Raw genomic sequence first — 23,719 nt, 5'->3', positions numbered from 1 at the left:
CAGCAGACCAGAAACAGACGGAGGGCTGTGCCTGTGGGATGCCCGTGACCTTTGACCCAGAGGAGGTCCCGCCTGTGATGTGGCATCCAACTGAGGGAGTGAGGGAGCGCGTTATCCTGACCACTACTTGGAGGGGTCCCCCCACGCCCCAGGCACTCTGCCACTGGGAAGAGTCTACAGTGAGGAAGACAACAAGCAAGGGTAGAGACCAGGTACAGAGTTGGAATTGGTTCCTTTATGGAAAAACTGAAAATATAATAAAAATTAAAATAAAACCAGTTTTAAAAAAGCCAGCCCCTGGAGTTTCCACCTCCTGCCTCTGGCCCTCCAGCGGGATGAGGCCCCAACCCCAGGGCAGCAAAAGGATGAGGGCCTTCTGCCCCACTTTCCCCATTCTATCCCCATCTTAATCTCCACCGTGAGGGCCCTGGGAGGAACCAAACCTGGGTAGGGGAGCAGGGACCCAAGGCCCTGTGGCCCGGGGAGGGAGGCTCGGTGTGCACCCAGCCCCAGAGCTCCTGGCCTGTAGTGTGGGCACGGGCAGGGCCCCTCCTAGCCTGGGCCCAGCTGGGGTTGGGGCTGTTAGTTCCAGATCTTGAGGAAGGAGTCCCAGGAGCCTGTGGCCACAGCCATGCCATCGTCAGTGACCCCGAGACAGCTCACACGGTTGTCGTGGCCAGCGAGAACACCTGGGGCGGAAGGGGGCATCAGAACCCCTCCGGCCCGGTTCCCCTGTCCCTGCCTGCCCCCCTGCTCAGCTCCCGGTCTCACCTGCGCGGTCACCCTTCATGGCATCCCAGATGTTGCAGTTGAAGTCGTCATAGCCCGCAAGCAGCAGCCTGCCGCTGCGCGAGAAGGCAACAGAGGTGATGCCGCAGATGATGTTGTCGTGCGAATACATGAGGAGCTCCTGGTCAGCCCGCAAGTCAAAGAGGCGGCATGTGGCGTCATCAGAGCCCGTGGTGAAGGCGTAACCGTTGGGGAAGAACTGCAGGACATGCGACCGGAGTGGGGTGAGGCCGCAGGGAGGGCCAGGAGCCTGGCAGAGAGGGGCTGGCCCAGCTCACCCAGAACTTACAGCCACGGCGTTGATGTCGGATTCGTGGCCAATGAAGGTCTGTCGGCACATGGAGTCCCGCACGTCCCACAGCTTGATGGAGGCGTCGCAGGCGCCTGACACAAAGGTGCGGCCATCGGGGGCCAGGGACAGGGACATCACATCCCCGCTGTGTCCAGCGAAGCCCACCGTCTGCTGGCCGGTCTCAATGTCCCACAGGGCACTGGAGAGGTGACGGAAGGAAGGAAAGGGTCAGATGGGGTGAGGATAGGTGCCCTCTGCCCTACCCCTCCACCGCGTGAGCCCAGGCCCAAGCCCGCCTCCACCCTGGGAGCGCTGGCGGCCAGTGCCTGCTCCTGCCCCGCCCTCGTTCCTCCTTCCTGCCACCAGAACAAGAGGCTGAGGGGTTCGCAAGGTGGGCGCTGCCGCTGCTGGGGCAGGGGGTGACTACCTGGCGCGTGAGCCCTGAGGCGGTGTTCCCCCCGCCCAGCCCTGGCAGGAAGTGTGGGTGAGCCCCGCCTGCCAGGCACTGGCAGGCCCTCACCAGGTGGTGTCCCCAGAGCTGGTGATGATTTGGTTGTCATCCAGGAAGCGGCAGCACGACAGGTACCCTGGGGGTAGGGGCTGGTCAGCGGGGGCTGTCAGGGCGGCTGGTGCAGCCCCTGCCCCCGCCATAGGGCCCAGGCTCACCGGTGTGGCCAGGCAGCTCCCGGCTGACCCTGACGTTGCCCTCACGGGTCTTGAGGCTGTAAATGGAGCAGATGTTGTCCAGTCCCCCGCAGGCCACGAAGTTCCCTGAGGGCGCGTAGGCACAGGTCATGACCCAGGAGGAGCGCAGCGGGATGGCGTGGACCTGGGGGCAAGGGGTAGTGCCCGGGGTGAGAGCCGGCTGGGCGCTGCAGTGCTGCCCCGGCAGCCGCAGGCGCCGCCCCTACCTTGTTGGTGGTGTAGCTGTCCCAGATGATGAGCTTGCCGTCCTGGGAGGCGCTGACCAGCAGCCTGCGGGAGTGAGGCAGGAAAACCAGAAGGGTCAGGGTGGGAAGGCCCCTCTGGAGGCAAGACACCCTTCCCCACTCCTATCTGGTGAGAGACAACTTCTGGTAGCAGCCCAGAGGTTCCCGCTCGGTTTGGTCCTGTTTCCCAGGCCCCTGGGGGCATCTGGAAGTCAGGTCTTCCCACACTGACTTGCCAACCAAGCATCCTGTTTGAGGCACCCACTGTGCAAGGAGGCCCCTGCCCACACTGCCTCAGCCCAAGGTGAACACAATGGCTCACAGCACATAGCCTCGTCTTCACCCACCTTGAGTCTGTCCCCCAGTGCATGGCATAAATTTTGGCCAGGTGCCCACGGAGGGTCCTCCGTGTCCTCATCTGGATTCTCCCCACTGGGTCCAGCCCAGCTGTGATCTGGAGGTGGAGGCAGAATGGGCTCAGGAAGGTTCCGGCGGCAGAGCTGGCGGAGAAATATGCCTCCCACCCGAGCTCCTTCCCTAAAGCCAAGTCCAGCCCTGATTCCTCTCACCTGGGTCAGTGTTGAATCCCCACATGCTTTTCGGGCATCCTATAAGAGATGGTAGAGCCCGTCAAAGGGGCAGGGAAGAAGATGGGGAGGAGAGAGGAAAAAGAACCGAAGACGTGGGAGTGGAAAGGATGAGACAGTAAGAGATTAGGGTACTGCCCCCCACCACGCACACCCCGCCTCCCCTGCCTCCCCTGGCCCGGTACACACACAAGCCACCGGGTCCTGCCCGCTCGGCCGCCCGCCAGGCCCTCACCCGGATCTGGTTCCGGAGCTGCTCGGCCTCCTGTCTCAGTTGCTCCAGCTCACTCATGGCGCCGGGCCCGTGGGGCGGGGTTGGGGGCGGCTGGGGGCCGCGGGACGGGGGCTGGGGGAGGCAGCTCCTCGCCGCTGGCCCGAGGCCTGGGGGATGCAGGGCTGACGTCAGGCCCAAGGCCGCCGGGGAAGCGGGGGTAAAGGCGGGGCCGAAGCGCGGCCCGGAAGAGGTAAGCACCGGTGGGAGGGGGAGGGGCGCCAGCAGTGGCCGCGGTTCCCCCGGGCACAGCCCAGGGCTCTGGCCCGGAGAGACGTAGCCGTGACCCGAGCAACAGCTGACTTCCCCAATCTTTCTCCCGCCCCCCGGAAACGGAGCGAGAAGTGCAAGAGGAAGCGCAGGGGAAACCCCTCCCTCGGACAGCAGCCCGGGCGGGACACCCGTGGCAGGAACTGGGGGGCTGGCGGAAGGGGGGGTGCCGGGGAGAGTCCCTTCGAAAACAGACCCGGCGTCCGCCCCGGCTGCACAGGCACCGCCCTCCTAGCACCTAATTTTAAAAGGGGCGGTGCCTCGTTAAATTCACCCCCATACGCCGCACACCCTCCACACACACGCACCCCCAGCTTCGACTGGGGGTGGGGGAGCCCACAGGGGAAAGCTGGTCTGTTCGTGGGGTTGCCTAGGCAACCGTCACCCGGACTGAGAGCACCTCATTGGTGAAGTGCCCCCACCCTAGCCCGGTTGCCACGGCAACCGCATCCACGGCTGAGACCTGTAGGGTGGGTGACCCCACCCCCGGCCCCATCGCCCCCGCCCGACCCAGCCTCCTGCCCCTCCTCAGAGCCGGCCAAGGTGGCTGTTTACAGGATTTGGGAAAAGCCGATTGGGCACTAATAGGTTCGGGACGGCTCACCCCGGATTATCCCTGGGCCGGCTGCGCCCCATTAGCCGCCCGCCGCGGGTGGAGGCGAGGGTGGCGGGGAAGGCAGCCCCAAGCCGCTGCTCCCTCCAGCGCCGAGGCCGCCCGCCCCGGCGCGCCCGCAGAAAGCCCGTGGGAGCCGCTCTCCAGTAATTATGTCTCCGAAGAGAGGTCCCGGGCCCAGAAGCGTGGAGCTGCTCTCTCCCAGGCGCCGGCGGGCGGGCTTAGCGGGCAGCCCCAGGCGGCCTAGCCCCTGCGCCCTCCGCTCCCGCAGAGCCCTGCCGCGGGCTCGGCGCCGGGGCCCCAGAGGCCTGGCTGGCTCCGCTCCAGGGCCCGGAGTCCTGCCCCCCAACTTTGGACACCTGTGTGATCTGCCCATGCACACCGCACTCTGCCGACCCAGGCGTCCCCCCAAACCGCCCCACCTCCCCGGTCCCACTTCCCCCAGGCCCTGGGCGTTCCTCTTCCCCACTGACATTTCCCCTTGGTCTGTTCAGATTTCTACGCCAGCGCCAGAGGACGCCCCTCCAAAGAAAGGAGGGGGGCAGATCTCCCCACCCTACTTCCCCAGCTCCGGACAAAGCCCCTTCCTTCCAGCTGCCGGCAGCCCAGGCCGGACGGCAACGACAGACGCCCGGGGCAGAAGGAAGCAGCAGGCCAGGAGGAAGCCGCTGGGGGCGGGGGCGACGCTCCCAGCCCTCAATCCCCATCACCTTCCAGGGCCCCCTCAGCGGCCTCGGACTCTGGGCATACAGCAGCCGGGGTCCCAAGAAGAGATGTGGGTGCCACCGCCTCCGCAGGTCTGGCGGGGCGAAGGGGAGGGGACAAGGGAGGGTCCCCGGATCTGGCAGCTGGAAGGCGCGGGCCGGTGCCGCGCTGCGAAGCGCAGTGGGCCTGGCCCTCCGGCCCCCACGACCTCCATTTTGCCCAAAACATAGCTAAGTGTGTGTGTGTGTAGGGGGGCGCCTGGGAGCCAAGCGTGGGGTCAGGACTGCTAAAGGGAACGGGGTGCCGAGGTCTCTGGTCCAGGGTAATGGGGCCAGAAAAGACGGGGCAGAATCCAAATCGCGGAGAGACAAGGGAGGGACAGCCTCGCGGCCTTGCCTGCCTCTCTGAGGATTCTGGAGTTTTGCAAGCCGAACGCCGGAGGGGGTGCGAAATGCGAGGACACGAGGGGTGCTACTTAGGGGCCGGCAGGAGGGTGGTAGTGGTGGGGTAGGGGGCGGGACGAGGCCTAGAGGAAGCCCCGAATTTAGACCCTCAACTTCTCAGGGAGCAAGAGGCAGGTGGGGCTAGGATGGGGTCTGGGGCCAGGCGAAACACCTCCCCCCAATGGTGCAGGGAGCGCGTGCGTTAATTGGGGCGAGGGTCCCCCTGTTCCCCTTCCGGGTTTGGAAGCGACGGGGCCAAAAGGGAGGGGAGGTCTGGAGAGTTACGTCCGCTCCCAAGAGGCCAGACCGGGGAGACAGACGGAAGAGAGGTTCCCCCATGGGAATTTGGGGCTTGCGGGGGGGATGAGGACTCCTTTTATCAGCGGAGGTACCTGTGGCGGTGGGACTCTGCGAAGGGTCGCTAGAGGAGCGCGGGAGGTCCTGTCTTCCTCCGCGGCGGAGGCGGCAGCGGCGACGCGGATGGATTTCCTCAGTCACCCCAACTCAACCGTCCAGCGCTGCTCTCCCCAGAGCGGAGGGATCCCGCCCGCCAGTGACGCGGCCGTCGCCGCCGCGCCCAGGGCCCGGCTGGGCGAGACCAACTGCTCGGTGGGGGTAGGCAGGAAGGGAAAATATCACTTAAGGGGCAACGATTGACCCTGTCACATCAAAGATAGCTCTCCCCGCTATTTCCAAGCAAAACGGACCAAAATAAATGCTTTGCTTCCCGCAAAGACTCAGGACATCCCCCCTGGGGCTGGCAGAGGTGGTACCGGCAGAGGGGAGGGGGAAACCGCTGGTTGGTCACGTGACCCGCCCTCCCGGATTGGGCGGCTCCAGACTGGGAAGAGGAGCTCGACGCCCCAGTTCTCCGCCTTGGAACGCCCCTGTCTGTGAGGCCACGCCCCTGTGCGGGGGCGGGGTTAGAGAGATTCCGACCGGCGCCGGGCAGTGGGTCTCAGAGGTGGTGGAGGAAAGGGCGGCCCTTCCGAAGGTAACCGAGCAGGAAGGAGTAGGGGCCGGGTTAGCTCATGGGAGTTCAGGTGTGCTGTGAAAAAAGTCCTGCCCAGGCAATTTCCCCGCGTTGTCCAGTGGGCTGCATGACACTATAATAACAACTCGTATTTATTGATTTCCATGCTTATTTAATCTTCACGAGAATATTATGAAGTACTGGCACTGTTCCCATTTAAGATAGTGGAAACAGTTTCCTAGGGCTGCAGAGTTGAGACATGAACCAGGGCAGCTTAATCGACTTTATTGTGTGCGATTCTAGCCTCTTGATGAACCCTGCTCTGGACCATCCCTGCAAAAGGCTGAGAATGTAAGTGCCTCAGCTTCCAAATTTACAAAATGAGACTATTGATAGCTACCTCCTCGGCAGTCACCTTGGTTCGTTATGAGATCCCGACGGATTGGGAAAATGTTCTGGTAAGTTCAAGTCAATGAAGAGCTTTCATTGAGTCTTCATGCAGTTTAAAAGTATCAAAACAAACACTTTTCATGTAGCCTCTGTTAAAGGCATTACAGATAGTTTTCAAAGCACTTCTCTGTCCAAGGGATTCTCCAAGCAAGAGTACTAGAGTGGGTAGCCAGTCCTTTCTCCAGGGGATCTTCCCAACCCAGGGATGGAACTCGGTCTCCTGCATTGCACACAGATTCTTTACCATCTGAACCATGGGTGAAGGTGAAGTCGCTCAGTCGTGTCCAACTCTTTGTGACCCTGTGGACTGTAACCTACTAGGCTTCTCCGTCCATGGGATTCTCCACACAAGAATACTGGAGTGGATTGCCATTTCCTTCTCCAGGGGAATCTTCCCGACCCAGGGTCTCCCGCATTGGAGGCAGATACTTTAACCTCTGAGCCACCAGGGAACCATGGGGAAAGCACGTTAGTTCCTCAACGAGAGATTAAACCTGGGCCCCAGCAGTGAAAGCACGGAGTCCTAACCCACTAGACCACCAGGAAATTCCCATCAAAGCACCAATTTTTAAAGAAAAAATTTTAAAAAGTCATTCTTCGCACAAATTCCGTTTATGTGCACTCACCAATTCAGTGATATATTAACAGATAATAGATGTCAATTACAATTTGGAAAGGACCTTATAATTTACTTCTTTTTCCTCTTAATATACATATGGGCAAAGAGACTTCCCTAAAGTCATTTAGAAAACGAGCAGCCTCAGACTAGAACCCAATTTTATTTATCTCTGTAAGGCATCTGACACTGCTTCCTCTCACTTTGGTTTCTGTGCTAATATGCTTCCTTACTTTAACTCAGTCAGCAAATATTTATTGAGTCCCAGTGATGTCTTAGGCCCTGGTGATACACCCTTGAGTTTGTGTGCCCTTCTCTGCCTGCAGGGAGATTAGTGTATACAGAAGTGACAACGGCAGACAGCCACATGCATAGCTGTCAGTACTGGCAGCTTGGAAGTGCCGTTTACTAAGAGCAGAGCAGTTGGGAGGGGATATATTTGGGGAGGAAGATCAAGAGTTTTTGTTTTGTTTTTAACATTTATTTATGTTATTTGGCTGCGTCGTGTCTTGGTTGTGGCACGCAGGCTTCTCTCTAGTTATAGCACATGGGCTTAGTCGCCTGGTGGCATGTGGGATCTTAGTCCCCCAACCAGAGATCAAACCTGCGTCCCCTGCTTTGGAAGGCATATTCTTAACCACTGGATCAGCAGAGAAGTCCCAAGATCAAGAGTTTTAAGTTGGGGCGTGTTAGGCTTGAGGTGCCTAGGAGAGGTGCAAGGCAGAATGCTCAGCAGTGGCAGTCTAAGTAGGTCTGGGGCTCAGCAGGAATCTGGGTTGGAATAGAGCCTTGAGAATGAGTGGCATTTTAGAGCAGATGAAGTCATAAAGAGGTTCAGGGAAAAGACAAGATGGCCTCAGACCAAGCCCTGAGGAACTCCAACATTTAAAGGTCAGGCAGAGGAGAACAAGCTGCCAAAGGAGAAGCCAGCTAAGAAGAAAATCAGGAGAAGGTGGAATTCTGGAACACGAAAGAAAACAGTGTTCCAAAAAGGAATGGTACACGTTGTTGAATGCTGCAGAGGGGTGAAATAAGGCTGAACTGGGAAGCGGGCATAGGGTTGACCACTGTGGAGGCTGATGCTGGCTTTGTGTGGAGCTTTTGCACTGGATGCTCTGCTTGCAGTGGGCTGAGGGCAAGTGAGAAATGAGATCCTGGAGATGACCAAGGTGGCCAAAACTTTGAGAGTCTTGGCTGGGAGGGGATGTAGGAAGGTGCAGCAGCAGTGGGAGAATGTGGAATCAAGATATTTGTGTTTTGATGGGAACCACTAGAGCTTGTTTAGATAATAATGTGAAGGACAATGAGGAGAGAGAGGTGAAGCTACAGACAGATAGAGGATGACCAGTGGATGGCCAGTTTCTGTGAGAAGGCAGAAGCTCTGGAGCACATGTGGAAAATCTGGCCCCGACGTGGGACACTTCGTCCTCCCTCTGACTGTTCTTTCTCAGGCTTCTCCTCAGCCTTTGCCGCCTTTCAGGATCTTCTATAAACACTGACTTTCTGGGATCCCAACTTTAGCCTCTTCTCACTCCAAGTTATTCACTCCAGTCACTACTGGGACTTTCATTACCCACTGACTGCTCATCACTCTCAAATCTCTATCTTCTGGTGCAGATTGAACATCTCCACCTGGATGATTTTGGACAGTGGTGCACTGTTGGAGTCAGCTAGTGCCAGCTTGGACTAGCTCACAAGAGCCTACTGTGTCCCTCTCTTCCCATCTCCTTATTCAATAAGGTCACGTTGATAGCAGTAACATCATCATCATGGTGGGAATATTTACACCATGGAAGTCAGCAAAAGCTTAAGATCGAGGTTCCCCTTCCCTGCAGAGTTGGTTGTTAAAACCATGACTACACTCCACTTGTTTATAGATGTCTCACACTCAACATATTCAAAACTAAAGTAATCCTCTTCCACCCCACCCCATCCTGCCCAGCTCTACCCCTCCTCTGAGTCTCCCAGCCCATTTAACAGCACCACCATCCACCCAGGAGCTTCTCACTTCCTCATGCCCCATATCCAAAGGATAGTCAATTAGTTAGACTACAGTCCAAGCTGCTAGAATGAAGAGTCCTCAAAACTCAGTGCCTTAAGCAACAACCCCAAACTAGATCCTTCAGGATTCTGGGACATCTTGGCCCTCCTCAACCTGTGGCTTCCACCTCTGTGTCCAGTGTGGCCCAGGCATTTCCCACTACTGTATCTGAATCTCGTCTCTCAGGAAGAGGGGTGTGGCATGGAAGCACAGGTTCTTTTCTGTTTAAGGACACCACAGACTTCTACTCAGAAGTTGGCCAGATGCAAGGAAGGCTGGGAAATGAAGTCTGTAGACATATACCCAGCTAAAACATCGCTTGTAAAGAAAGAAGGGAGATGGCAATTGACGTAAGGCTGGCAGTCAATGTCATCTGTAGATACATCTTATCAATGCTGCTGCTGCTGCTGCTAAGTCGCTTCAGTCATGTCCGACTCTGTGCGACCCCATAGACGGCAGCCCACCGGGCTCCCCCGTCCCTGGGATTCTCTAGGCAAGAACACTGGAGTGGGTTGCCATTTACTTCTCCAATGCATGAAAGTGAAAAGTGAAAGTGAAGTCACTCAGTTGTGTCCGACTCTTAGCGATCCCATGGACTGCAGCCTACCAGGCTCCCCTGCCCATGGGATTTTCCAGGCAAGAGTACTGGAGTGGGGGCCACTGCCTTCTCTGCTTATCAATGCTGCTTCTCCAGTATTGCTTAAATCTATCCCTTCTACCGTATGCCAACAGCTATTACTTTGGTTCTTGCCTGTTTCCTAGTCTTTTAGGATAGTCCCTCTCTAATCAACCTACCAAATAGCTGCTAGAAGATATCTTTCTACAATGCAAGTTGGATCATATAACTTTGCTGTTCAGAACCACGCAGGGTCCAGTGGTTAAGAATCTGCGGCCAGTGCAAGAAACACAGGTTCAATCCCTGGTCCGGGAACTAAAGATTCCACGTGCCACCAGGCAACTGAGCCTGTGCGCCACAGCTACTGAGCCCACATGCCCTAGAGCCTGCACTCCGCAACTGGAGAAGCCTGTGTACTCCAACTAGAGAAAGCCCATGCACAGCAGTGAAGAAGTCAGTGTGCTGCAACAGAGACCCAGAGCAGCCAAAACTACAGACATAAATAAAAGTTATCTATACAGACACACACACACACACAAACCATGCAGTAGCTCCCAGCTGACTCCCTGAGAAGGGCCAGACTTCTTTGCCAGACACACAGGCTGGGGCTTGTCCTGTCTACTAAGAATGCCTTCCACCCCGACTCCCCTTCCACTTCCTTGTCAACTGGGAAATGTTTCATTTTCTCATTCTTCATTTCAATATTGCCTTCCTGACTACACCGTTGTTTGTGCCCCACTGCAGTGCTGGCTCCATGCCTGTTGCAGCCTTCACTGGACTGTTTCTTTCTGGGCACTTGCCACCTGCACTAGGGGCTCCCTGGGAAGCCAGGGCACTTGGTTTGTCTGGCAGAGGACTGGGTGAGAGCTCACTGAGCAATGAAAGGACACTCACAAGATGCCAAATCATATTCAAGGTATGGGCCTAGGGGTCACGACCCTACCGCCTTTGTTGTCATTAGCAGCTGCTCAGGTTTAGCCAATGTGAGAACCGTTAGATGCCTTTATTGAGCTAATCATTTAATCATCCATCTTCCAAAACAGACATTAAACTCGGTGAGAGTCACATCAAGTTATGTGTCATTTTATTCCCAGTGCCTATCAGATACCTGGAGAACATCGAACATCTAAGAAATGAATAGAAGCATGGCACCATTTCCCCCAGGATCAGTACTCTTCACATACCACAGTTCAAATCTTAACTCTGGTCCACTAGCTAAGACCCTGAGCTCCCAATGCAGGAGACTGGGGTTCGATCCCTGGTTGGGGAACTAGATCCCACATGCCACAACTAAAAGTTCGCGTGCTGCAGCTAGAAAGGAAAAAAAGATCCTGAGTGCCGCAACTATGACCTGGCATAGCCAAATATATATATAAAATCTCAGCTCTGTCCCTTTACCAGCTGAATGACTTGGGCCAGTCACTTACCTCTCCATGCCTCTGTTTCCCCTGCAAAATGAGGATGATGATCAGATCATTATGAGGATTAAATTACTCAATATTTGTAAAGCATTTATAACAGGGCCTGGCACATAGCAGATGCTTTGTATTTGCTAAGTAAAAATAGAGTTCAGGGATGAATGTGTTGGTCTTTGGCTATTTTTGTAGTTTCATCTTCCTCTGACACTGGTCTCTGCCACCAGCTCACATCCAGCTCTCCTATTTCTACATATGCCAGAAATGTCCACCTCCCTAGAACTTGGCTCACAGTGTTCTCTGGGTAGAAGACCTTTTCCATCTTGTTCACCAGTGACCCCTATTTATCCTTCACAGTTCAGCTCAAACTTTACTTTTGGAAGTCTCCCTGGACTCTCGGAGACAGGTAGCCCCTTCCCTCCTTTGAGCCTCCATTTCATCGCATTTTCATGCACATCTGAGATCCCCATTGCACTAAAACTTGAGAGCAGGGATATATTTTATGCAACTTGGTATTCCCGTAGCTTGCACAATACCTGACACACTATAGGCATAAAGGATGTTTGTTGAATGAACGGATGGATGAAATACATTAATAAACTTTACCTTAACCACTTGCATCATCCAATAGAGTATCATGTCAGATCCTATGACAAATGAAAATTGGCACAGTTGACTGGGAGATAAGTCTAGTCCTGTAGTTCACTGTAGCTTTTGTACCAACCATGAGAGGAAAAGTCACCTTACGAGACAGACTACAGATTTCTATGAATATGTGGATGATAAAGCCTCAAAAACTCTCAGGGATTTTCTTAAGACCCAATGTTTGCCAAATAGTCCTGTATCCCTAGCACTTAGCCAGGAGTGAATCAAGCCAGGAACTTGATCCTAGCATCAGATTGAGTCCTCACCTCCAGCTGTCCTACAGATGGGGACAGTGAAACTTGCAGAGGGATACAGAATCATCTGTCAACTGGCTGATGAGAGATGTGAGTTCTAGTCCTGGCTCTGCCCCAGTGAACTGTGTGACCCAAGATAGAGCCCTTCTTGTATCTGGGAAAATCCCAATAAAATCTAGGCCTTATTTTCATGATCAGTAAAGTTTCCCCTGACTGGGACAGTTTCTGAATCTGTGGTCCAGACTGGGATAAGGAAGGGAATGGTGGCAATTGACAGGATGAATTTAAAGGGGAAGTGAAGCAGCATCATTCAATGACAACCAAACGGAGAGGTGCAGGCCATGAATAGAATCACTTCTCATCCAGTGTCTTCCTTTAATTCTCACCTCAGCATTTTGAAAGATGAAGAAATGAGGCACTCAGAGAGAGGTTAAGTAAGGGGTTGTTCCAGTTCATCCAGACCACAGTTTATAGAGGCGGATGACTGACCCTAGGCTCACTTTGGACTATTTCAGGTTCCCAGCTCCTGAGTCAGCTCTCTCCTATAGCTCACCCCTCCCATCGAAGCCTCCAGTAGTGGGAGCCAGGTCCGGACTCAGAACAAACCCTGGAAATGTGAAATGCCACTGTCACCAGTGGATAACGGATGAGCCAGTTCAAACCATCTGTCCTCTGGCTAAGGAAGGGTGAAGCCCTTACAGAGTGAGTGTCTGGTAACCAGAGAACTTCAGGGGCATTCAGTCATCACACAGAATCCTCTTCCTCTGCTATCGCTGGTCTTAATGCTCCACTCACCCCTAAACAAGTAGGTGGGAGTGCTCCCAACATGAGCATGTATTCATATGCACATATGTACACACATATGCATGTGCACAAGAGCTTCCTTGGTAGCTCTGGTGGTAAAGAATCTGCCTGCAATGCAGGAGACCCAGGTTTAATCCCTGGGTCCGGAAGATCCCCTGGAGAAGGGAATGGCAACCCACTCCAGTATTCTTGCCTGGAGAATCCCATGGACAGAGGAACCTAGAGGGCTACAGTCCACGGAGCCACAAAGAGTTGGACATGACTGAGACTAACAGCACATGCATGTGCTCACATATGCTGACACACTCAAACACAAACATACAGACACACACCTACACACATGCTCACATAAGAGTCTCTCAGCTGAGCCAGGCTGTCAGAACTGCTCCTTCCCCTTCTCTATCAAAACTGCTGTGGAGGTGGCCTCATACTGGAAGCCCAGAAGGACTTAGTAGCCTACGAGGGGAAAACCTACTTGCTTGATAAATAACTCCTGAGAAAAACAGATGAAAGAGAGGTGAATGTTAGCTGAGAGCCATGTGTGTACATGTGTGTATGTATGAGGCCAACAGGGACCAACTAGAAGAGGGGCCATCAGAAAGACAAGGATGGAAAGAAACAGGGAGAAAATGGAGACACACCCCTTCCCGTACCTCTCCCTCCCTTCTTCCCTTCCCTTGTCTCCCCGAGGTTTCATTCAGTCCTGGGTAAGGCAGAACCTTGCTCAGGAGCCTGAGAATGGCCACGTCTCCAAGAGTATGGCGCCCTCTCCTAGATCTCATTTTTAAAAGTAAGGGAGTAAGGGCGCCTTCAATCACCCCGCAGGTCTTCGAATGGACAAGGAATCTCTTGTGTAGTCCTGCTTTCTTCCAGCCTGTCCCTTAGAACCGGCCTCCAGGTCTTCGCTCCCCTCAATCCCCTCCCCGCCACCTAAGGTTGAGGTGGCTGGCCCTTTAAAGCAGCGGCCCCCGGCCGGGTTATTGTCTCGCCTCTCAGCCAATCGGCGGCGCCGTTGGGGGCGGGGGACCTGGCCTCCCGATTGGCCGTCCCGCGCCCCGCCCCGCCCGGGATCCCGGGAGCTGTCCGGCCGCCTCGGTGCTGATCCTGCCGCCGCCCACGGGCCGCGAGCAGCGCTGAGAGGGCACTATGAGCGGGGGCGTCTACGGCGGAGGTGAGCGAGCCTCGGGCTTCGGGATCTCCAGACTGGCGCGGCCTCGCCCGAATCCCAGCGCCCCGAACCCATGCAACCCAAGCTCTGGGCACCCTGGGGCCTGTCACCTCTGCGCTCGAGCGGTTCCAGCCCCGGGTTTGGGTCCTGCATCATTCCAACCTTCGACCCTCCTCGGAACGCTTGCGCGTACCCGGCCCAACCTCTCCACCATTCAACCCGTCTCCGCCCGGCCTCTAGCCAGGCAAGGAACAGGGCCACTGGGCAGAAAGGGACTTCGGAGTCTTGATCTCCCACTCCCAGGACTCTGAACTCCTGGCCGAGCTCCTATCTGACCCTTCCGGGTTGAAGGTGGCTCTGCCGGGATCTCCTCTCGGAGCAATCCACGGAGAGAGAGTTTGGGAGATAACCCCTCACAAGTTTGTCTCCCGCACAGATGAGGTGGGGGCGCTGGTCTTTGACATTGGCTCCTTCTCAGTCCGCGCTGGGTACGCTGGGGAGGACTGCCCCAAGGTGAGCCTTCCAGCCCTCTGCCCAAATCCTAGGGCTCCCCTCCAGGCTTCCCAGTCATCTAGGGCTCTCAGCGCCCAGAAAAAAGCTCTGATGATCGGGAATGTGGGAGTAAACCCAGGGGGTGGGCTGAGGGCCCTGCAAGATATGGCTTTCTCTCCTGTCCATGCCCCGCTCCAGGCTGACTTCCCCACCACGGTGGGGCTGCTGGCCGCGGAGGAGGGGGGCGGGCTGGAGTTGGAGGGGGAGAAAGAGAAGAAAGGGAAAATCTTTCACATCGACACCAACGCCCTCCACGTGCCTCGAGATGGAGCAGAAGTCATGTCTCCCCTCAAGAATGGCATGAGTATGGGGCCCCCACTACCGGCTCCTGACACAGACCCAGAACCCACACCCCACAACCCGGGGCACACGACCCCACATTCACAGAGTATTCCTTGCAGCTGCCCAAGTCCCAGGGATGCCCTCACTACTTCCCAAAGCTGCCTGGTTTCTCACAAGGGTCCACCAGATTCCTGGGAAAGGGGGGATTTCTGCTGGACATTGTCTCACTTCCCCTCCCCTGGACTTGGCTTCCCTCCTTCCTTCCTGTTTCTGGACCCCTGCCTGCCCACCCTCATCTCTCCACTGATGTCCTGGCCCCAGTTGAGGACTGGGAGTGCTTCCGTGCAATCCTGGATCACACCTACAGCAAGCATGTCAAGTCTGAGCCAAACCTGCACCCAGTGCTCATGTCAGAGGCCCCGGTAAGTGCATAGTCCAGCCCCTAGTCCAGCCCTGGAGTGGGCCATTCACCTCTCCTCAAGCCACTCCTCTCCTCAAGAGGAGTGATTACTCCTCTTTCTTTGCTTTTCAAACTTTCCTTCCAACTCTGTCAGGTTCAACCACTTTCCTTCCTCCCTGGGTTAGTCTCCATGCCTCCTTCTCTTCTGCTCTCTCCACTTGCCTTTCTGCCAGTCATCCTTACACGATGCCCCACCCTGCAAGTCCCCGTGTGACCTTTTAACTGAAATTTTTGGTCAATGTTATATACATCTATATAGAATCAATTTTATTTATAAACTGCCATGCATAGCCTCTTCCTTCTATTACCCCTTTTCCAGAGACAATTGCTTTTCTCTCTTTTAGCTTTTATTTTGCCATTACCTTTTATATCTCTAAATATCATAAATCACTGACTGTGAATTTTTCTAGCTCTAGGTATTATCTATGGGTTTCCCACTATAGAAAATGAGCACTTAGCTCTCTTTCCTCCCCAACCCACACCATACACATTTTTTTCTTATTTGAAGTACTGTTGCAGTTTAGGGTTTTGTTGTTTTTTTTTTAAGATTCAGTATTTATACTCATTATTATATATGCTAATCAGGCCTGAGACAGGCAATAAACTATTTATTTTCCTCTCTTGTGCAATTATTTGTTTTCTCTAGCACTGAAAATTTTCTTTGTTACTGTTTTTCTTCATTTTCTACCTACTTAGTAATGTGACCTGAAATTATTCATCAGTTATCTTTATCTTTCCTCAAGACATTAATTGCTTTAGGTGTTCCATCAATTTCATCTCCAAGAAATCTCTCCGGGAGCCTACCGACCTGCTCTGCTGTAGACTAGTTAGCTTCTATGCAGAAGATGTAGCTATAATCCTGACATCTCCCTTCACCTTCATCTTAAGAAAACACTGCACCTCTCTCCTGTATTACAAGTCCTGTTTCCAGTGGATCATGACTCTTTTCTTGATTATTTTCCCCTTGTTTTCATGGAGCACATCTTCCAGTAATTGCTTTAGAAAGGACATAAGAAGTAACATTTTTGAGACTTTGCATGTCTAACCTTGGATGTATAGTTTAGCTAGGTATAACACTCCAGGTTGGAAATAATTTTTCTTTGGAACTTTTTTATTAAAAATTATTTACTTGGCTGTGCTAGGTCTTAGTTGTGCCACATGGAATCTTTAGTCTTTGTTGTGACATGCATTTACCAGAGATTGAACCCAGGCCCCCTGCATTGGGAGTGCAGAGTCTTAGCCACTGGACCACCAGGGAAATCCCTTTTTATGGAATCTTGAAGGTACTTCTTCAATTCTTCCAACATCTACTGTTGCCATTAAGAAAGGCAAGGTCATTTACTTCCTGATCCTTTGATGTAAATTATTTTTGTTTCTGACAGTTTATAAAATTTTCACTTTGTCCTCAGTGTTTTACAGTTTCACAATATTATATTGGTTTATTTTTGTTCATGGCTCTGGACACTCAATGTGTCTCTTTAATTTGGACACTTATGTCTTTCAATTCAATTAAAAATTTAATTACTTATTTGCTGACTTATTTCTTTCAATTTTCTCTGTTCTCTCTTAGGAAATCCTATTATTTGGATTTTGTACGTCCTAAACTGGTCTTCTAATGTTTTCATCTTTTATATTTTATGTATCTCTTTCCTCTAATTTCCAAGATATTCCCTCAATTTATTTTTCAACTCTTCTATAAAGCTTTTAATTTCTGCTCCTCTATTTTTATTTTCCAGGAGCTCTTTCCTGTCCCATGAATGTTACTTTTTATTCATCTTTAAAAAATATTTATCTGTTTGGCTGTGTCAGGCCTTAGTTGTAGCACATGTTACAACTTGTGGGATCTTTAGTTGTGGAATGTAGAATCTAGTTCCCTGACCAAGGATTGAACCCAGGTCCCCTGCATTGGGAGTGCAGAGTCTTAGCCACTGGACCATGAGGGAAGTCCCTCATTGTGCTTTTGATTTGCATTTCCCTAATGACCAAAAATGTTGAGCATCTTTTTATGTGCCTGTTGACTTTTGTGGGGTTATGGTTTTCTTCTTTTTTAATTCTCCCTTTATTATAATTTTGCTGGGATCTTGGGAGGTGGCTTCCCAGGTGGCAGCAGCGGCAATGCAGGAGACTATATTACCAAGGCAGGAGACTTAACAGTTGCAGGTTCAATCCCTGGGTCAGGAAGATCCCCCTAAAGAAGGAAATGGCAACCCACTCCAGTATTGTTGCCTGGAAAATCCCATGGACAGAAGAGACAACCCATGGAGTCACAAAGAGTCAGACACGACTCTCTGCATAGCCTGGGAGAGAATAAATGTAACTGTATTCAATCCAACATTTTTACCCAGAAAGATGTTCTTTTCAGCTTTCTTATCTCAGAGGATTAGAGTGGGAAAGAGGGATGTACTGGGGTCTTGGGGGGCGGGGGGCGGGGTTTGCCTGAAGTGTGTACTGCACAATGGAAAGCACTGTGCTAGGAGTCCAGAGACTGTGACTCTAGACCCAGCTCTACCAAGAGCTTTCTGTGTGATCTTGGCCAACTTCCTTCTCTGTGTTTTATTTTCTTCAATTGGGTTTTAATTGTGATATTTCAAATTCTTTATAGTTTCAACATTCTAAAGACCTATGAGGGTCAAGGGACCTGACCTCTGTCCTCAGTGCAAAACAGGTTTCTGTATGTGGAAGGTGTATACATAGATTGGTGCCTTTCATTTCCTGAAACTTCCCCTCTTGCACTTTCTCCCCAGTGGAACACACGGGCCAAACGGGAGAAGCTGACAGAGCTGATGTTTGAGCAGTACAACATTCCTGCTTTCTTCTTATGCAAGACAGCTGTGCTTACTGCGTATCCTCTGGGTTAAGCTGCTCTGTGAGAATGGACAATCAGGGTGGAGTTTGTGGTGCATTGAGATGGAGGCTGGGCCTGATTCTATGGAGATAAATATCCTGGATGGGCAGATCCCCCCACCCCCAAGCCCCATTAGTGCAAAGAGCCCTTGGGAGCTGAGTGCTTTGTATCTTGGGGTGGCCAGACCAGTGGTCCTTTCCCATTCCTTGGATCAGGCTGAGCGTGGAGAGTTGGGACAAGTTGGGGGCTGGGGCTGGAGAGAGAAGGGAAGGGTACATGACACTGAGATGTTCCCTTCCCATTTATTTTTCTAAAAGGATCAGCTTTGCATTGTACCCTGTGCCAGGCACTGGGGCTACATAGACCCTCATTTCAGGGATCCCATTGGACATAGAACTAAGACTAAAAAGAGAGGCGGGATATTCAGAAGAAAGGACTAGAGGAAGAAAGTGTGATTCAGAGAAGAAACAAGTGGCAAAGCATCTCAGCTGCCTTTCTCTAGCAAATGGGTCACAAGCCAGAACAAGAGATTTGCAGACTGGGATTGGGCTGGGCCTGGGAAAGTGGAGAGTAGGCCAGATCAGCTTCCAGCCTCCTTGTTCACTGCTGCTGGTTCTTTGACCTACCCCTCCCATACCAGCTTTGCAAACGGACGCTCCACAGGTCTGGTGCTGGATAGTGGGGCCACCCACACAACGGCCATTCCAGTGCATGATGGCTATGTCCTGCAGCAAGGTGGGGCCTCGATAGGGGTCGGGGGTACCTTGAGGGACCAGGCAATGACACCCCCTCCTTTCCAGGCATTGTCAAGTCACCCCTGGCAGGGGACTTCATCTCCATGCAGTGCCGAGAGCTCTTCCAGGAAATGGCCATTGACATCATCCCACCTTACATGATTGCAGCCAAGGTGGAGCCTCTGGGATGTCCTGGGCACTGACCCTATGACTGTCAACCCCTCGACCCATCAGATATCAGGGCGGGGAGCAGCCAGGCCCCAAGAGGATCCTGGGCCCTCAATTTGCAATTGAGGCATCAGAGATCCAGACAGGCTGAGGGACATGGCTAAGGTCCCACAGCCAACTGCTAGAAGGATGTGTGTATGAGGGCCAGTGTGGTGGGTTCTGGGCTCCAATAGACCCAGGTTCAAGGTCTGCTTCCGCCACAGAAGGACTGTGTGACCTAGAACATGAGACTAAAGGTCCTAAACCTCAGTTTCCTCCCCTGCAAAGTGGAAAAACTACATGTAGGACTGCCACAAGTATTAAATGAGACCCTGCATGCAAGGGATCCGCACGTGGAACATGGCTCAGTAAAAGGCTGTTTCCTTAAGGTCTGGCTTCCTTCTGGATTCTCCAAGCCCTCAATCTGACCAAGGCCTTTTAGATCTCTGTACCCACTGCGTGCACAGTATCCATGGGGTGGGCTCTCCCCATTCTTTCTCCTCTAATAGGGAAGGGGAGAAACACCTTTTCTGGGCAACAGAACAGAGAACCCGGTGCCCATTAGCTGCAGAGCTCGCAAGTGCTGGGGAGGCAGGTGTGGACAGGGTAGGTTGGGCCAGTGTGGGATGCAAAGGGTGATCGCAGGCTGTGCCCCTACAGGAGCCTGTACGGGAGGGTGCACCCCCAAACTGGAAGAAGAAGGAGAAGTTACCCCAGGTTTCCAAGTCCTGGCATAACTACATGTGCAATGTGAGGCACTGGAGAGGGTCCCCGGAAGCCACCCCTCCAGCTCCTAATCCCTCCCTCACCGCCCTTCCCCTCCATGAGCAGAGGGGAGGGACAGAGGCCCTGCAGGTGGGGGGGTCCCTGCAGGTGTGGGGGGCCCAGCCGTCACCGCATCCCTGGGCTCTTAGGAGGTGATCCAGGACTTCCAGGCCTCCGTGCTGCAGGTCTCAGACTCTCCCTACGATGAGCAGTGAGTGGGGCCCACAGCTGGGGTGGCGGGTGGGAAAGGGGCAGGCCTGGGGCTCAGGGGGTCCTCTGGTCCTTTGGGAGCACCCCCAAGCAGAATCTCACTCCTTCCTGGGCAGGGTGGCTGCGCAGATGCCCACAGTGCACTACGAGATGCCCAACGGCTACAACACAGACTACGGTGCGGAGCGGCTCCGCATCCCTGAGGGCCTGTTTGATCCCTCCAATGTCAAGGTGGGGCTGGCTGGAGTCCCTGGGTCCCGGGGCTGGGGGGAAGCTAAGGATGACAGGGGTCTGGGGAGAGAGGGCCCAAAGCCCAGTCACCTTTCTCCACAGGGCCTGTCGGGGAACACCATGTTAGGGGTGGGCCACGTGGTGACCACCAGCATCGGCATGTGCGACATTGACATTCGTCCGGTGAGGCCCAAGCCTGCCTCTGGGTGGAGGGGTCCAGGAGAAGTGGGGGCGTGGGGGCCAGGGCAGGGCGGTGCCCTGATTGCTCACTCTTCCTCCCTGCTCTCAGGGCCTCTACGGCAGTGTCATTGTCACCGGTGGGAACACGCTCCTGCAGGGCTTCACTGACAGGCTCAATCGAGAGCTTTCCCAGAAGACTCCACCGGTAGGAGCCCACCCTCGGCCAGGGCCCTGGGCCAGCCCTTCAGCACCAAGTCCTTCCTCCTTCCCACACATTGAGCCAGTATTCTGGCCCCAAAGCGGCTCCTTCCTGCTATGGCCTCGCCACTCCGAGCCCTGTCCCTTCCCACTTCCCAGAACCAGGTGTCTGCTTCCCCTAGCCCTTCTTTCTTCCCAGAGCATGAGGCTGAAGCTCATCGCCAGCAACAGCACCATGGAGCGCAAGTTCAGCCCCTGGATTGGGGGCTCCATCCTGGCCTCACTGGTGAGAGGGGAGGGCCCTGGCCTAGTGCTGAATGTAGGGTAGATCCAGACTGCCCCACCGCCTTGCCTACCACCTCATTCGCTCATTGTTTATGAAAGGGCAGTCAGTGCTCCCAGAAAGGTGAATGTGATCTTGGGACACAAAGCAGGGAGTGGAGGACAGGAAGCTGGACAGGTTGGCTGGGATGAGATTGTGGTGGTCTGTGTGCCAGCATGAGCCCCTAGATGTTTGGGGCAAGGGGATCTGACGGCCACAGGCATGACTGGGAAGGTTATGTCCGACATGAGACTTTGGGGATGGGGGTATGAGCTAAATTCAAGGGGACCTTGACGGGAGGCTCTTTCTATTGTCCTAGAGTCACGGGATGGGTAGCAGTGGGCATAAGGTGGTGAGCAAGGGACAAACCGAAGGCAGCAGTCAGGGTGGTTCTGCGGCGGTAGGTGGGGAATTCAGTCTGGAGCAGCTGCTGGGGCGGGGGCAAGACGTTGAGCAGAGAGGTAAAGATGCAAACTGTATCTATGAGTGTCAGCCACACAGAGGGGGACAGCAGGGTCATGACAGGACAAGGATGAGATCAGCTCGAGGCGGTGCCCCCAAAGGGACAGAAGCAAGGGTCAGAGTGACAGAAGACTGACCCCCCGAAGATAGCTCAGGGTTGGGGGAGTGTCAGTTGCACAGTCGTGGCAAGCCTCCTACGCGCCTGGACAGACAGCCCGACCTCATCCCTGCCTTCGTGCATGGGGACAGTCTGGAAGCCAAGACAATCAAACAGGAGGTCACCACAAAGTGTGGGGTGTTCCTTCAAAGGAAGACCTGATCTCATTCAGGCATCAGGAGGGGCCTCTAAGGAACCTTCAAGCTGAGATGGAAGAGTGAGAACTCAGGAGGCAAAGCAGGAGAGGGTGTGTGGCCCCAGGGGAGAGCCAGGCAAGGCCACAGGCAGGGGGTAGGTGCTGTGGGGCCAGAGTTGAGGAAGCTTGCCTGGGCTTCCCTGGTGGCACAGATGGCCAAGAATCTGTCTGCAATGCGGGAGACCTAGGTTTGATCCCTGTGTTGGTAAGATCCCCTGGTGGAGAGCATGGCAACCCATTCAAGTATTCTTGTCTGGAGAATCCCTGTGGACAGGGCAGCCTGGAAGGCTACAGTCCGTGGAGTCACACAGAGTCAGACACAACTCAGCGACTAAGCACACAAGCTGGGCTACAGAGCAGAGAGTGGGCTGGAGAGGGCTACCGCGGTCTCCACTGTGCCCTGGGGTCGCCAGCAGAGTGGATGTAGGGGAGAGAGGGTTGGGAGCTTATCAGAGGTCTGACTGAGAATGTGGGCACCGTTTGGATACGAGAGGTAAGAAGGAAAGGGGTCAAGGATGAGACCCAGGTAAAGAATCTGCCTGCAGTGCAGGAGACCCGGATTCGGTCCCTGGGTTGGGAAGATCCCCTGGAGAATGAAATGGCGACCCACTCCAGTATCCTTGCCTGGACAATCTCATGGACAGAGGAGCCTGGTGGGCTGCAGTCCATGGGTTTGCAAAGAGTCAGACATGATTGAGCGACTAACACACTTACTTATTCAAAGTACTATCATCTCAATACGTCATCAGTATAAAATGTGAGACGTTTCACATCCTCTGGATTTATTTTCAATATCCAGTGCAGATTTGACACCGAGAGCACATTTCATCTTGGATTAGCTGCATTTCAAGTGTTCCACGTGGCAAGGGGCCACTGGATTTGGACAGGGCAACTGTAGAAGGCGAGAAAGACCAAAGAAGCAGGTTTGAGGCAGGGCTGGGCGAAGATGGTGACAGCAGTCATGGATATGTTGACTGAGTGAGGTTCCAGGAGACACTGAGGACCAGGAAGCTGTCCGAAAGACAGTTGAGAATTTGGGTCGGGAACTCGGCACGGAGCGCTGCATTGGAAACTGGAGATGGTGGGAAGGGCGGGGCTTTGGCACAGTAAGCAGAAGTCAAGGGAGAGGTGACATGATCCAGGAAGGTGTGTCCAGAAACAGGGACACGCACACTGACTTTCAGGCAGACGCAAGTGATCATAGAGATGGTACAGTCTAAAGTGCCAGGGCTGGCGGACTTTATTTCAATGGGGGGTGGGGGGGTGGGGTGGGGTGCCAAAATGAAGACATCATCCCCACCTTGACGTTAGGTGGTGTCGGAATGGTGAGGAGGGTGGAGGAAAGATTTTTCTTGGGAAGGAGGGAGACTTGGCATGTAAGGCCTGATGGAGTGACAGGGTATCTGGTGGAGAGGGGATATGGAGTGTTGGAGCGCAGGTTCGCTGGCCTGCGGCTGGAAGGTCCACCTCCCAGCTCGAACCGCCCTGGGCTCCGAACTGACAGGTGCTCAGTAAATGCTCAGTGAATGCATCGTTGATTGAATGGTATGAAGCGGGTATCCGCCTTCTGAATACGCAGGAGGGGGCAGGGAGATGGGGCAAGTTGGTGGTTGCGGGGGGGTGGGGGGATGTGGGCTTGGGAGGGGGAAGATTCCGAACCTCCACGGGTGGAGTGTGGGGAACCTGCTCTCCCTCCCTCCTGGCCTCCCTGACCGCCCTCCCGCCCCACCCACCCAGGGCACTTTCCAGCAAATGTGGATCTCCAAGCAGGAATATGAGGAGGGCGGGAAGCAGTGCGTGGAGCGGAAGTGCCCCTGAGGGCGCCCCCTCCCCACCCACAGGCCGGCCCGCAGCGGTGGGGGAGGGAAAGCGAACGGAAGAAGACGGTTTCCCCCACCTCGGTTCTGCAAGCGCAGGGTCGACAGCCACCCCCCTAACGCTCCCATCGGCCCCCTTTTGTTCCCCTCCCCACTTGTCCTCTTGATTGTGAAGTTTCTGGTTTAAAGCGAGTAAACATGTTTTAAGAAAAAAAAAAAG

General features: G+C 54.1%; 2 protein-coding genes across 2 annotated transcripts; one reads left to right on the top strand and one right to left on the bottom strand.

Moving 5' to 3' along the window:
* Window positions 1-233: 233 nt before the first annotated feature.
* Window positions 234-5,433, bottom strand: GNB2 (G protein subunit beta 2). Its single transcript, XM_068967527.1, has 10 exons — window positions 5,292-5,433; window positions 2,833-2,978; window positions 2,580-2,618; window positions 2,358-2,464; window positions 1,993-2,056; window positions 1,748-1,910; window positions 1,602-1,668; window positions 1,079-1,280; window positions 772-988; window positions 234-689 (listed from the first exon to the last, which is right to left on the bottom strand). Exons 2-10 carry the CDS (start codon window positions 2,887-2,889, stop codon window positions 583-585), a joined length of 1,023 nt encoding a protein of 340 aa, XP_068823628.1. The 5' UTR covers window positions 2,890-2,978; window positions 5,292-5,433; the 3' UTR covers window positions 234-582.
* An 8,426-nt stretch (window positions 5,434-13,859) lies between these two features.
* Window positions 13,860-23,500, top strand: ACTL6B (actin like 6B). Its single transcript, XM_068968708.1, has 14 exons — window positions 13,860-13,884; window positions 14,318-14,394; window positions 14,572-14,737; window positions 15,037-15,137; window positions 17,920-18,017; window positions 18,661-18,755; window positions 18,821-18,927; window positions 19,622-19,711; window positions 19,876-19,937; window positions 20,053-20,167; window positions 20,270-20,350; window positions 20,457-20,552; window positions 20,745-20,831; window positions 23,420-23,500. Exons 1-14 carry the CDS (start codon window positions 13,860-13,862, stop codon window positions 23,498-23,500), a joined length of 1,281 nt encoding a protein of 426 aa, XP_068824809.1.
* The last annotated feature ends 219 nt before the right edge of the window (window positions 23,501-23,719 follow it).

This window comes from Capricornis sumatraensis, chromosome 3 (genome assembly GCF_032405125.1).
Source record: "Capricornis sumatraensis isolate serow.1 chromosome 3, serow.2, whole genome shotgun sequence".
NCBI classification, from domain to species: Eukaryota; Metazoa; Chordata; class Mammalia; order Artiodactyla; family Bovidae; genus Capricornis; species Capricornis sumatraensis.
Note: the sequence above shows the minus strand (reverse complement) of the source record. Positions and strands in the feature narration are given on the sequence as shown.

Coding starts and splice junctions, on each gene's coding strand:
- GNB2 (XM_068967527.1), bottom strand. CDS start 2,889: ATGAGTGAGCTGGAGCAACTGAGACAGGAGGCCGAGCAGCTCCGGAAC. Junction 2,465..2,579: donor GGGATTCAACACTGACCCAG/GTGAGAGGAATC, acceptor CTCCACCTCCAG/ATCACAGCTGGGCTGGACCC. Junction 2,057..2,357: donor CACTGGGGGACAGACTCAAG/GTGGGTGAAGAC, acceptor TCACTCCCGCAG/GCTGCTGGTCAGCGCCTCCC.
- ACTL6B (XM_068968708.1), top strand. CDS start 13,860: ATGAGCGGGGGCGTCTACGGCGGAG. Junction 14,395..14,571: donor CTGGGGAGGACTGCCCCAAG/GTGAGCCTTCCA, acceptor GCCCCGCTCCAG/GCTGACTTCCCCACCACGGT. Junction 14,738..15,036: donor TCCCCTCAAGAATGGCATGA/GTATGGGGCCCC, acceptor TCCTGGCCCCAG/TTGAGGACTGGGAGTGCTTC.